This window comes from Crocuta crocuta, unplaced genomic scaffold (genome assembly GCF_008692635.1).
Source record: "Crocuta crocuta isolate KB4526 unplaced genomic scaffold, BGI_CrCroc_1.0 scaffold36, whole genome shotgun sequence".
Taxonomy (NCBI): domain Eukaryota; kingdom Metazoa; phylum Chordata; class Mammalia; order Carnivora; family Hyaenidae; genus Crocuta; species Crocuta crocuta.
The window spans coordinates 15,373,744-15,388,468 of NW_027532203.1; the positions used below are offsets into that span (position 1 = coordinate 15,373,744).

At 50.0% G+C, this 14,725-nt stretch overlaps 1 protein-coding gene across 1 annotated transcript in view; it reads left to right on the top strand.

Moving 5' to 3' along the window:
* Positions 1–14,725, top strand: part of MYO5B (myosin VB) — a 307,312-nt gene that overhangs the window by 190,039 nt on the left and 102,548 nt on the right. The window contains exons 11-12 of the mRNA XM_077777644.1: positions 7,258–7,339; positions 7,849–7,989. Of these exons, the coding sequence (XP_077633770.1) occupies positions 7,258–7,339; positions 7,849–7,989 (223 nt within the window). The remainder of the gene's footprint in view (positions 1–7,257; positions 7,340–7,848; positions 7,990–14,725) is intronic.

Consider the following 14,725-nt stretch of genomic DNA (forward strand, 5'->3'; position numbering starts at 1 on the left):
GTGCATGTCTGTTATCTGGAAGAAGGTGTCACACTGGACATTCCACTGCTTGTTGCCTTCTCCAGCCAACCCCCCCTCCCATTCCATCTCTGAAATCATGGTCTTGTTTCTCAGCCGTGGGACGAGGAGACTTGGTGTGCATAGAAGACGCCGTGGGGGTGACCTGAAGTCTTTGATTGTCTTATTTCTTGTCTTCTGTGGACAAGAAGGGTGGCATGTGGAAGTTAGAACAGGAAGGATGATGGGGTTGTGCTTCTGAATACATTAAACCCCACTCAGTAAGAAGGAAGGAATCAGGAATTATCTTTTCCTTAATCAGGTTACAAATGCGCAAAGCTGGCGAGTGAGTGGAATTGCTTCTGTCTCCCCAGCTAGTAGACACTAATTAGTAATTAGTGGGATAACGGTCCCCAGATGGACTGTAGCCCTTATTTAAGGTTATTGACTCCCCAAACTCATTCTGGAAACACCTGAAAAGAGTTGTGTAGTGTGGGTTAGCCACTCCAGAATTTTCTGTAAATGTTTAAAATGTTCCCATAGAATTAGCAGCCAGAGTGAACACTCCTTTCTTTGTGTATAAGAAAACAGTGGGCTTAGCCATCGTCACCAGGGTGTCTCCTCTCATTGTGGTGTCCAATTGTGGTAGTTCAGACTGTAAGAAAGGCCGTGAGCCCCAACATAAATGGCATGAGCCTCTGTGGCTCCCACCACAGCTATCGTGAGGCCTATTCAGAGGTCAGTTGCTCAGGATGTCCTGAACATTGCCCGACACGCAGTGTCCTGGCAGAGGAATGGCCTCCCTACGACCTGCTCCCCCACCTCTGTTCGAGAAAGTGCAGACCAGGCAGTTGAGCCACCCTGAGACCAGCTCTTGTCCTTAACTAAGGATCCGTGAAGCTGCCCGGGGGTGTTTCTTCCCAGGCAGGGGGTGGAAATGAATAGGACTACGCCAGGCAACTTTTGGCCGGGGGGTTTCCTTTTCATGTTACATTAACTAGCGTCTGCCTCTACATGCTTGAATAATTGTAATCCTTCATTCCTCTCCCCTGCTCGAGGCAAAAAGAAATAGATGGCTTCAGTTTGGGGAAAAGGCACTTATTTGTCTTGGACTTGAGCCTTTGAAATGCCGGGGTGGAAGGGGCCTTGGCTGCAGCCAGCTCATTTTGATGAGAGGACAGTTGGCCGAGGGGACTCTGGGAGCAAGGCAGGGGGTATAGGTGAATGCTTAATGCGAGGAGCAGGNCAACTGGTAGTTCAGACTGTAAGAAAGGCCGTGAGCCCCAACATAAATGGCATGAGCCTCTGTGGCTCCCACCACAGCTATCGTGAGGCCTATTCAGAGGTCAGTTGCTCAGGATGTCCTGAACATTGCCCGACACGCAGTGTCCTGGCAGAGGAATGGCCTCCCTACGACCTGCTCCCCCACCTCTGTTCGAGAAAGTGCAGACCAGGCAGTTGAGCCACCCTGAGACCAGCTCTTGTCCTTAACTAAGGATCCGTGAAGCTGCCCGGGGGTGTTTCTTCCCAGGCAGGGGGTGGAAATGAATAGGACTACGCCAGGCAACTTTTGGCCGGGGGGTTTCCTTTTCATGTTACATTAACTAGCGTCTGCCTCTACATGCTTGAATAATTGTAATCCTTCATTCCTCTCCCCTGCTCGAGGCAAAAAGAAATAGATGGCTTCAGTTTGGGGAAAAGGCACTTATTTGTCTTGGACTTGAGCCTTTGAAATGCCGGGGTGGAAGGGGCCTTGGCTGCAGCCAGCTCATTTTGATGAGAGGACAGTTGGCCGAGGGGACTCTGGGAGCAAGGCAGGGGGTATAGGTGAATGCTTAATGCGAGGAGCAGGGGTGGAGAGGATGGGGTGGGGGGAGCAGCAAGCAGGAAACAGGAAATGAGGTTTGCTGGGATTTTCTATCCTTCTCATTCCTCACATCACTTTCTGTGTTTCTTGTGGCGTTTCCTAACCTCAACTTAGCATCCAACTCTAGTTAGTCCTTTTTAATGATACATTTTAAAGATAACTTTGTTAAATTACAGCTAGAAAAGTATCTGACATAAAACTTACAGTCTATATATACAATTCAGAGGTGTTCATGAAGTATACTCACATAGTTACGCAACAGAACTCGGAGCTCCTTCCTGTTGGAAAACTGAAACTCTGTACCCATTAACAGCTCCCACTTCTGTCCCACGGCCCCTGGCAAGCACCGCCCCGTGTTGTTTCTGTGAACATGATGACTTTTAGATACTTCTGTAAGTGGAATCTTAGAATGTTTGTCTTTTTGCGACCAGCTCCGGTTACTTAGTGTAATGTCCTCGAGGCTCATCCATGCTGCAGCCTGTGACAGAATTTCCTTTTCTGAAGCTGAATAATGTTCCGTTGTGTTTACCCGTTTTGTTTACCCAGGTTTCTGCTGATGGACATTTGGGTTTCATTTACCTCTGGGCTATTAAGAACACTGCTGCAGCAAACAAGGGTGTGCAAATATCTTTTCATTCTTCTGGACATATACCCAGAAATGGGATGGCTGGATCACATAATTCGCCTTTTAATTTTTTGAGGAGCCTTTGGCTGGTTTTCCATAGTGGCTGTACCATTTTGCATCGCTATTGATAGAGCACATGGGTTCCAATTTCTCCATATCCTTGACAACACATGTTATTTTGTTTTCATTCAGCTCTCCTAATAGGCATCTCTCTCGGTAGTTTGGTTTGCATTTCTATAGTGATTGGTGACATTGATCATTTTTCATAGGCTTCTTGGCCACTCATATATCTTCTTTGGAAAAATGTTCAAGTCCTTTGTGCATTTTTTGAGTTACTTATTCAGTTGTAAAAGTTCTTGGTATAGTCTGCGTATTCACTCCTTATCAGAAATTTGCTTTGCAAATATTTCCTATTAGTAGGTTGCCCTTAATGATATATTTTAAGTAATTGACTTAATTTTATAATTCCAGTTTAGTTATTCAGAGAAGACTACTCAACTCTTCTCTGACCTGTATGAAAAAGTTTCACAGAGAATGTAGAGGGGGGAAGTCAGTGGCATTTTCCTTCAGCCTGTGAACAGTGGACCAGACTTGGGCAGCCCAGAGATCCCTGGCCACGTCCTCTTCAGGGTAAACCTGCTGGCTGGCCCCAGTGTTCTCAGATCTAGCAGATCCCTGAAGCCATTGGGTTTGCCCTGGAATCTTGGAGTCTTCCAGGAGAGCCTTATAACTGATTGCTCTAAGGTTGATCTCAACCTCGCAGAATTTCTCTGACCTAGCTCTTTGGTGTTTTCATGGAGCCAGACACCCATACATACTCTTAGGGCTCAGATAAAGTGACAGTTTTCTCTGTCCATGCCATCACCCTTGTGAGCTCACCCTCCATTCAAGTCATATAGCACATGAAATCTCTGTTCATTGGGAGGCTTCATGCACTGGGTTCCTGTGCTCTTCCAGATAGCTCTTTTGGGTAGGGGCCACGGCTTGCCCCTGCTTGCAGCCCTTGCAGTTGACTGATGGCCTGGGAGAGGATTTCCATTTGGTGGGCATTTCTGTCCCACACCGGGGTTCCTGGCACAGAGGAGGAGGCAGGGATTGGAGCACACTGCCAACTAAACAGACGTAGGTCCTCCAAAAAAGTAACTGTTCTTGGCCTTGGGATGTGAACAGTGCCTAGGACTGTGCTTTCTCTGAAGGTCAAGTCCTGAGTAGGGGCATCTAGGCACAGTGAAGCACATGGGCAGAGTTCAAGCCCTGCTGTTATCACGTGCAGGCAGCATTCCAAGCTTTAGTAAAGAGATGAGAAGGATTGGCCTCGCTAATAGACCACAGGGGCCTTTGGGAGGTTTCATGGACTTCAGGAGGGAAAGAGACCTTGACAGGACTTGTCTGACTTTTAACAATCATTCTCTGGAAGCCTCCATATCCAACCTATAACTCCTATCTTAACGTTGGGCCTTAGCTACAAGGATAGTGTGTGGTCTTGGTGAAAGAAAGACTGAGTTAAGGAGTTTAGTTGTTTGAGACATTCTCCAGGGGAAGAACTGTTTCCCAGCCTTCAAAGCTTTACATTACTTCTGCCCTGGAGTGAGAGGTTTGTGAAGGTTGATAATTAACTCAGAGGGACTGGTTGATGTCTTTTTATTATAGTTTCACTTTGAGACAGACACTACCTTGTTTTGAGAGACGTTTGTGGCCCTTCCCACACCCTGAACTTGGAGCAGAATGAGAAGGAAATTCTTTCCTCTTCCACAATTTGGGGATTGGAGGAAAGTGAAGTAGGAGGCAGGGGTTGTACCACCACGAATACAGATCTTGGGTCTCTGCATCAAGTCGTCTTCTGTGTTTTGACCTTCCTCCCACCCAAGGATTCTAGTCTAAATATCCTCAACATTGATTTCATGGGAGAAATCCAATTCACTCTAGTATATAAATTTCTTTGTGACAGTTTAATATTGTGAGCTATAAATTGATCCATTGTGTTCATTTTAAAAAATCATCTCTGTTGATGGGAAGAATTACTACCAAGATAATTCTATTGCAGAGAAGCTGCCCTGTCTCCCTGACTGTGGCTTTCAGAGGTCAGTTATCTTAAATATTTTCCAGTCTACCTATATCCCTCATTCATCTCTGGCCCTTCGGCAGGCATTACAGTAATTACACTAGACGGCAGAGGAATTGTTACTAGATAATACCTTAGAAATTGGGAAATTAGGAGCTAATTTTAGGCCCTCTCAAATTAATGAGAATGTTCCTGGTGGAGTGCTACCAACATAAACCTTTAAAAAAAATGACAAGTGGGAGATATTGAAATCCTTTATCTGTGGGGCTCAGTACAAGCCCTCCAAGTACACCCAATTGCTATTACCTGGCCATTTTCCAGGGTGGCTCTTTTATCTTCTAGGTTTTATTAAGTTTCCTTGGGGCGGGGCAGGGTTGGGGGGAGGAGGGTTGCCAGTGTCAGCAACCCGTCTTAGAGCGCAGTGGGGGCTGGGGGAGGAAATGAGGCTCCAAGTGACAGAACTCCAGGTAGAGGACCATCATGTGGACCGAGAGGGCTGCCATGCAGCCTGACAGCTGGCAGACCCCGTGCCCCTCTCCTGTGTGGTCTGGAGTACAGCTCCCTCCTGGGCTCAGCATCTCTGATCTTGTTTTATTAACTTACAGTTATTTCCCCTCTGTGGGCATGACCCAAGGCTGCTTTATAATGTGATTGTCTCCACACAGTTGATTCCTTTGATCGCAAAATGGCTTTTTGGGGCCACCTCGGTGGTTACATGTGTTGACTGACTCCCAATTTCAGCTCTGTTCACAATCTCATAGTTCATCAGTTCGAGCCCCACGTCTGGCTGTGTGCTGGCAGCACAGAGCCTGCTTGGGATTCTCTCTCTCTCTCTCTCTCTCTCTGCTGCTACTGCTGCTCCCCTGTGCTTATGCATGCGTCCCTCCCTCTCTCTCAAAAAAAAAAAATTTAAAAAAAAAGACTTTTTACTTCACCATGTCTTACACTTTGGTGTGGGGGAGGTGGGTGCAAGAAGTAGGAGAAGCCTGGACACTGACGTGGCCCTGTTTGGTGTGGGACATGTGTATTCTGTGGTGGGTGCCACATCTCTAATACTGCCAGCCACTGCCGCCAGCAGAAACAGCTCTGGCATTTCTGTTTGGGAGTAGTCAGTCTATTTGGGAGGACTGGCATAATTTTAAGACTGAGAAAATTTAGTTGTCCATACTGAAGACTGAGGGAGTACAGATTTATGGGGGAGGCTGAAACCTGTGTCCTCCCCCACCCAGGGTCCCTCATTGATATTCCCACATCCACTATCCTTCCCTGACCTCCTCTTCCTTCCCCCCCGCCCCCCGTGTTTATTTTTTTGAGCGAGCATGAGCTTGGGGGGTGGGAGGGAGACAGAGGATTCAAGCAGCAGCTCCACGCTGACAGCAGTGAGCCCAACGCAGCACTTGAACTCTCTAAACTGCAAGATCATGACCTGAGCCGAAGTCGGACGTTCAACCGACTAAGCCACCCAGGCGCCCCACTTCTTCCTTTTCTTATTGAAGCTTTTCTCTAAATTAAGAATGTGGCCTCAGAAATCACTCCCTGCATTCAAATACTGTTTCTTCTGCCTACTGGCCATGATTTGGAGTACATTATTTAATCTTTCCAAGCTTATAGAATGGAGTAGTAAACACTGGCTCTCGGTAGTTGAGGGCACTGGGTGAACGAGAACTCATGAAGCTGTTGGGGCCAAGCGCTCAGTAGGTGCTCATGCAGCCAGTAGTGTGAATGAGGAAAAGGCCCCTCTACCTCCTATGTTTCTGCTGCTCCGCTGCCTCGGCCCCATGACCTTGCACAGCATACGAGATGGCCCTGCTCGTTGGTAGCCGGAGCTGCTGATTCTGTTCCGACCCATCTGGCTTGGTGAGTTTTACTGCATCCGTTCAGTTGGCAGGTGACTCGCACCTATGTGCCCCATTGGTCACTTACAGCCTCCTCATGTTTACCTCCCTTAGTGTCATTCTATCCTTCTCGTTACTTGGTCACCACCAGATTATATCCTGCCCAGATGGGATCTTGCCCAGATCATTACTCCAGCAATAATTGCCTTACTTGACTGCCTGCCTTCAGTCTTGCCTACCTTCTCCCAAATCAGTTTTTCTCCACCCGCCTGCCAGTTCAATGAGTTCCACATCTGATTGTCATTTCTTCATTGTTTGGAAACTCGAACTCGGTGAAAATGATGTAGAAAAACAAAGCATCCTTAATCAGCATTAGGACAAGACACTTTCATGCATTGGGAGGCTAGGGTGGGTGTGAGGTGATAACAAAATTGATTCCACCTTTCTGGAAATCAATTTTCTTCTACCTTTTAAGAAGCTATATTCTGACATGGTGATTGTCCTAGGATGATGGCGTCCTACAGAAAGAATCATGAATTCAGAGGTGTATATATGATATTTGTCACAGCATTGATGGCAGCTAAAAATCTGAAAAAGAGCCTAAATGTCCTATAATAGGAGATTGGTTAATTCATGATTGACTTGTGTGGGATGGGGGGAACCAGCCTCTGAGGCTTTTGTGTGAATTGGAACAGGGCAACCCTCTGGGTGGAGTGCCCCACTCCTAGGCTTGAGGGACTTCTGTGCTGGAGTTAAGGGTGGCACTGGATTGAGAGGGTGGGGGGAGAAGAGATGAGGCGGCCTTGTTGGAAGTTCCAGTGATTCCTTCTGTAAGAGGAATGTCTCTCTGTCCTCTCTTTTCATTCGGCAGATTTGAGACATTTGAGGTCAACAGCTTTGAGCAGTTCTGTATCAACTATGCGAATGAGAAGCTACAGCAACAGTTCAACTCGGTAGGCTCAGCTCCTGACCCAGGCTGTCGGGGTGGGGACGCCTGTCTCCCTGGGAGCAATGGCCTAGGGCACTTCTCGTCCACCCCAGGTCAACTGGCTTTAGCTCTGCCCCAACCTTCTCTCAGTTTCTTGGCGGTGCCTTGCCTTTGGGAAGGTACTCCCTGTTGCTCCATAGGCGGTCTGAATGGGGCAGCGGGGTTGAGAGGATGAATGATCCTTCCCTTGGGCTTGCCTCCCACACCCCAGGACCCTGGGCTTCTGGGTTATTTGCCTAACTGCAAGCCCATTGATTACTGGAATATTCTAGAGAGGGGTTCCCATTGGAACGGGGATCACCTAACTTAGCTTTCCTTTTCTGCAGCCATGTCTGTGACTTCATGCCCAAACCTTTTCTGATAGGTATACACCCTTTGCTGGGACTCCAAACTCACGTGGCTGAACTTCAGGAGAAATGAACATCAGGATGTGCCTGCAGTTCACTAACTTTGACCTTTTCACTTCTTACCTAGCACGTATTCAAACTGGAGCAAGAGGAATATATGAAGGAGCAGATCCCTTGGACTTTGATTGATTTTTACGATAATCAACCCTGTATTGACCTCATAGAAGCTAAGCTGGGCATCTTGGACCTGTTGGATGAAGAGTGTAAGGTAAAACTGATTACGTACTCATTGTATTCAGTTCCAGGAACAGGGGATGGCTGTGTGATACAGGGAGCATGTGAGGCCTGAAAGCTGGAATTCCTTGTGTAATTAGCCCACCTTTAGTGTGCTGAGAGAAACCTTGGTGTCTGTTCTGCATGCTAGGAGGTAACTGTGTTGGTGAATGTGTACCTCTCTTAGCAGAGACTGGGTGGTATGGAGTGGCATGATATAATGGTGGTCTGGATTTGGTGCCACTCCTATCCCAGGTGCCAAGAGAAAGACCCCGACATCTAGGCAGGCATCCCCAGAGAGAGACAGCGAGGGTCGAGAGCCCACCACACCACACAATGCCTGGGGGCAGATGAGGACTGTAGCATCCCCTTGATCTAGCTTTTGTGGATTCTACTGTATGAGACAGGAGTGTCCTGAGTTGCCAGCATAGGGAGGACCAGGCCACCTGGGAAATGCAGAGCAGGGAGCAGCTGGCTTTTATGAATCACCCAACTTGTTTGACCTTTGTTTTCCTGCTCTATGATTTAGTAGGGTTGGATCTGATCTTCAGAATTTTGCCTGGTTGAAGGTTGCTGACAAAAGGGTAAACATCTACCCAACCCATCCCTCCAAGAGTGGAAACCGACCAACAAAGTGTAGAAACCACACCATTCTTGGTATTGCAAGGGAAGAACTCAGTTGATTTTACTTTCCAGTCTCCCATGTCTTGCCTGTAAAGGATTGAGTGCGGCTTGATGGTTTGGAGGATAAGGGATTTCCCTTCCAGAAAGGCGCTTCTAGGTTCATTGCCTTGGATGATGAAACAGAATGGTTAATAGAACAGAAGACTGAGTGAAATGCACTGAAACCCACAGTTTGTGCATCTTTATTATTTTTTATTTTTAATGTTTATTTTGAGAGTGAGTGAGCAGGGGAGGGACAGAGAGAGAGGGAGACACAGAATCCGAAGCAGGCTCTAGGCTCTGAGCTGGCAGCACAGAGCCCAGCATGGCACTCAAACTCACAGACTGTGAGATCATGACCTGAGCTGAAGTTGAATGCCCAACCGACTGAGCCACCCAGGCGCCCCTTTATTTTTTTTAAAAAAGATTCTTTTACTTTTTTTTTTTTTTTTAAATTTTAAAGAGCATGCATGAGCAGGTGGGAGAGAGAAAATCTTAAGCAGTCTCTGAGTTCAGTGCCAAGCCCAGTGCACTTCCTGGGTTTGGTGTCCATTGCCAGCAGCTCCCTTTGACACGCTGCGGGACGGGGCTCCCCTCCACCCCCGATCCACCCCCACCCCAAGGCAGCACCATGTCCAAATGTCCACCCTACCTGGCTCCGGACTCCAGCCCTTCGCTTCCTTTCCCGGTGGTGAAGGGTAAGTCCATGCGAGGCCCTGAGGAGCGCCGCAAAGCAGGCAGCTTACCTCGCGTGGCTCTACCTGGTTCTGTGATGAGATGCTAATGAGAACATGCATCCCCGGCGCATGGCCTCTCCCTCCGTGTGTATACACACCTCTCAGCAAAACGCCTGATGCTTCAGGATGGTGGATTCTGTGAATCAAGCAGCTGCCTAATTGATTTTCAAGGATGTATTCTGACTTTAGCAGGCAAAACAAGGGCCCCTTGTGGGTTTGTTTTGGCTTATGGTTTGGAGATCTGAGAGCTGCCACTGCCCAAGGGAACACGTCCCAGGAATGTCCAGTGAGAGTGGCAGGAACAGCAGTACAGGGACCTCAGACCCCAGGGGCTGGGGGGCTGGGGAGCAGGTGGTTACCAGGGTGGTGGCAGGGCGACCCAAGCTGCAAACCGCATTCAGCAGTTGGGAAGGTGACCTCCCCGAGTCCCTGTGCCTCGTGGATTTGGATACTCTTGGTGCCATCTTCCTACTGAGTGCAGAGTACCTGGAGTAGTATCCCTGTTTGACCTCTGAGAAGCTAATGGAAAATCTCACTCTGTGTGGATGATCTCTATCTTAATGTTCTGCAGAGCCTCTCCAGGTCAGATTTAATTTTTTTAAAAATGTTTTCTATATTTTTGAGAGAGAGAGAGAGCATGAGCAGGGGAGGTTCAGAGAGGGAAACACAGAATCTGAAACCGGCTCCAGGCTCTGAGCTGTCCGCAGAGAGCCCAACGCCGGGCTCGAATCCACAAACTGTGAGATCATGACCTGAACCGAAGTCAGACGCTTAACTGACTGAGCCCCCCAGGCGCCTCTCCAGGTCAGATTTATAAAATCAGGTGATTTCAGCTTCAGACTGCCCCTGCCTCGGGTTCCTGCCCCTACGGTCTGTCGGATGCCAGGAACGTGTTATGCACCTGCCATATGTCGGCTCTCAGGAGAGGAGGAAGGGTTCTCCCTGCGGGCCAGCAAGGACGAGAAGGGACAGGCTCGTGTTCCGAGGGGCCAGGGCCTGAGTGTGTGGGGGTGGGGCCCGGGCAAGGGGCCTTCCAGAGCAGGCTGGAGGCGGCCTGGACCGCAGCCCAAGGGCAGCAGAGGGACGGCTAAACAGAATCAAGGGAAGGGGGTGTCGATGCAGAAAGCACATTGTTCATTCTCTTAGGTCCTGACACTGAGTGTAGCTTCCCTGACACTGAGGCTTCGTGGAGGGGCGGGTCTGAGGGAAAGCTGGATTTCCTGCCAGTCAAGCTGGTGTTGAGAGGGGGCGTCGCTGCCAGTGGGACACGTGGGAACCTCACCAGCAGCTGGGGGCGTGGGTGGAGCAGGGCAGGCAAGGTGAACACCAGACTAAGGAGTCCTGCCAAAGCCCCAGTGCAGAGACCTTTCCCTCCCTGGTTTAATTGCTCTGGGAGTTGAGAGTGAGCCAGGGCGATCTGATGCAGCTGCTGGCGGCAGGCAGCTTTTGCACCCACAGGTGTTACCTCCATCAGGACTCCCGCACCCGGACCCTTAAAAAGGGCGTGTTTGCCTGTAGGGAAATCATACTGCAGTGAACTAACCTTACAAAATCGGCCTGCTGGGTCGCTGGCTCTGAGCCTGGGCTGGGTAGGATGTCTCCTGGAGCTGGCCCAGATCAGGCGGCTTGGTGTCCCTCCAGACTGTCCTGTGGGACTGTCTCAGACATGCTGCTTCCCTCCGCTGTCGCTCAGACACACTGTGCAAGAATGAGAAAGAATAATGAGATTGCACAGTGAAGAATTGGGTTCTGTGACCCCCATGTGACAGGACACAAAGCCAAACGAAGGGTTAGTATAAAAGCAGCCACTGGGAAAATCACTTTTCCCAGAGAAGACACACCGCGTCGGTCACAGCCAGCAAGCTGGGATCTAAATTAGAAATACAGAGATGGGGTGGGGAGGGGAGGGGGGTCGGTGGGCACCTGGATGGCCCAGTAGGTTAAGTGACTTTGGCTCAGGTCATGATTTTGTGATTCATGAGTTTGAGGCCCTCATGGGGCTTTGTGCTGACAGTGCAGAATCTTCTCGGGGTTCTCTCTTTCTCTCTCTCCCCCCTCCCCTGCTCTCTCCCTCAAAAATACACATTTAAAAAGATTATAAGTGAGGGGCGCCTGGGTGGCTCAGTCGGTTGAGTGTCCAACTTCGGCTCAGGTCATGATCTTGCAGTCCGTGAGTTCGAGCCCCGCCTTGGGCTCTGCTGACAGCTCAGAGCCTGGAAGCTGCTTCAGGTTCTGTTTCTCTCTCTGTGCCCCTACCCTGCTCATGCACGCTCACTCTCTTGCTCGCTCTTGCTGTCTCTCAGAAATAAATGTTAAAAATTTTTAAAAAATGGAGATGGGGGGCTGCAGATCTCAAGGAGCAGCACACGGGGAGCTCACTCTCCCCAGAGCCTGTGAGGGGCGCCCATGGCTGCACAGGGTGCTCAGGAAGGCTTCCTTTGGGTGCAAAAGGCTTTCTGCAGCCGTGGATTTACAGTCAGCCCCAGACCCAGCCACAAACTACAGCTGCCCCTCAGTAACCAAGTGGTCAGGAGAATGGGGTGTTTGCCAGCAGGAAAGGCTTATTTCCAGGCTGCTTTTAACAAAACCCTCCCGTCCCCAGTGCTCTCTGAGACTGCTGTGGGGCTTGAGGGCTGCGTGACATAAGCCACCTTCAGACTGGGCATTCCCTGCCCTCCCTGTGTCCCAGCCATCGGTCCCATGCCACTCGGAGGAAGCACTTAGGGCTGAGGGGAGAGGGGAGGTCAGTGCGTGTTTCCTCCTAAGTGATACTTGGCATCAGTGGGAACTCTCTGAAAATGGTAACTCCTGGAAGCAGTTCCTGTGCATGAGCTACAGATGCTCTGGAAAGTCAGTGCCAGGCAGTGCTGGGGCAGGAGGCAGGCTCTGCCCAGAGTGGGTAGGATTCTTTTCTTTTCGGGACCCAGCCTGGGAAAAGCTGCCCGAGGGCAGATGGCAAACCTTCCAGTAACTCGCCGTTGAGGCAGCGAAGGGAAAGGATGCCGAAGGCCTCTGCTTCCTCACCTGGGTGCAGCCTGCTCTCACGAGAGCTTGCTTAGTGTTAGGGTCAAGGGTTCATAGTTGCTTAAGTTGCCCTAGAGATCTCCTTGTCCCACACGTTTGTGAACAGGTTGAAACCTTGAGAAGGGAGGCCTTCCCATGCATGTCTGTTCATCTGCCCAGCAAACCCCACGTTCCTATGTAACCAGCGGACTCCCTGCCCTTGACGTACGTGTGTGGGCTCAGGCAGGCACCACAGTCCTCACTGAGGACAAGGCGACAGGGGGAAGTATTATAAGAAGCACCCCTCAGAGGGCTGTTGAAGCAGAGGAGTTGGATTGCCGGGGCGGGGGACTCTGCTAGGCAAAGGCAGTGGCCCATTGGTAGTACTTGAAATGGTGTGACTTCTCCAGACCCCATGGTGGTGGCAGGTGAAGTTGGAAAGCAAGAGCCGTCAGAACAGGAGACTCTGTCTGGAGGAGGCATTGGGACTGGACTCTGGAGGCTCTGGGGATGCAGGGCTGTGAGGCAGGGAGAGGCATGGTCAGATGGGAATAATTCCTGGGGGGAATGTCACCAGCCACTGTGTGGAAGCCAAGCTGGAGAGAGAGAGAGAATGAGGCGGGCAGGGAGGCATCCTCCTGTGGTCCAGGCAGGGAAGACAGAGGCTTGCAGGGAGAGGCAGAGGGGGTCAGAGAGGAGCTCAGTGCTGAGGGGCTCGGTGGTCCTGCCTTTGGCCGCAGGCCTGTGGGTTAGAGAGTTCGGTCAGGGAGCCGTCTGGGCAGCGGGGAGACGAGGCGAGGCAGCAGAGGTGGCACATTTGAGCCCCTGTGTGCAGGCATGGCTGTGAAAGAGGACAGGCAGGCAGTGGTGCACGGGACCCGGGTGGGGAGGCGGGGTAGGGTAGCCGTGGCTGCAGGTGAACTTCTGCACGTATGGCAGGCTTCCTGCTTGTTGGCAGCCTCTGTTTCCCTGTGAGGCAGGTTGTGAAGCCATTGCAGGAAGCGCAGGCTTGGAAGCTGGGACAGCGTGCAGATGGAGGAAGAAGGCTCTCCTGGCAACAGGGAAGGGAAATAGCAGCATGCATGGGTTTGTTGGCCAGCGTCAAAGACCATACAGAGAGGGGAGCCGTCAAGGCCAACTCCCCACTTAGATCTGGGCACAGTGGCCTGATCTGAAGAGGTGCTACAGTCTCACGGTGAAATGCAATGGTGTCTTCTTTTTAGGCGTTGATACTAAATTATATGAAATGACCAGCAAGACTTGATGAAGGAGAAGAGGGGTCGACATGGTCTCAGCCCCCTGGGTGCCGGAGAAGGACCCGAAGGGTAGTGGCTTGGTCTGGAACAGGCATTGTGCTGAGCACACAGGGAGGCATCTAGTGAAGGTAGAAAAGTCAAGTCTTGGAAAAGGCATTGGGGGTGGCATCCAGGAGGGGAGGAAGGAGTCTGAGAGAGCGCAATGAGCACTGGACCCCAGTGCTTACAGTGCAGGCTGCCGGGAGCTCGAGGACTCATGCTCTTCCCTTAAACTTTTATCATTTCAATAACAGAGTAAAATCAGGAATTAATGCATTTCTATCAGCTTTATTGAGATTAATTAATACACCACTCTATTTGCTCATTTAAAATCCACAATCCCACGGTTGGCAGTATGTTCAGAGTTGTATGAGGACTCCCATGACCGACGACAGGCTCCCCGTTCAGGATATGCCTTCTTCACATCATTTTGAGAAGAGAGTAAGGACACTTGCATGAAGCCACATGCAGTGTTTTGTAAAGGATGTGTTTCAGCATATTTCAGAGCTGCTGATCGCACGGCCCAGATTTTATCAAAATGCAAGATTTGCTTGCTTTCCCCTATGTTTGTTTTGAATCTGTTCTGGAGATGAGTGCCTTCCCCCTGTCTTGGGGGCTGCCTTTAACTCTCTGTTGTTAAAGGAAAACACAGGGTCCAGAGCCAGCCAGTCCTGGTTTGAACCCCAGATCTGTTACTTTCCAACTGTGTGCCTTTGGCAAGTTCCCTAACCTCTCTGTGTCAGCTTCTTCTGTAATATTGTATAAACATAGTGCCTAGCTGATAGGATTCTTGTGAGGATTAAATGAGTTGGTCCTAAAATGTATAGAAACCTGAAAGATTGGAAGTGCTGTGGGCGTTTGCTGTTAGTATTATCTGGGAATCTTAATTGTCGTGAGTTCCTGCTGGCCCTTACTTGTCATCGCGGGTGGGGAGTCAAGAAAGGAGACCTTCATCAGGAGATGTGCACATACTGTTTTCCTGCTTCCTTCATTGACACATGCCAGTCTGAATTAGGGAGTATGTAGGGTTATG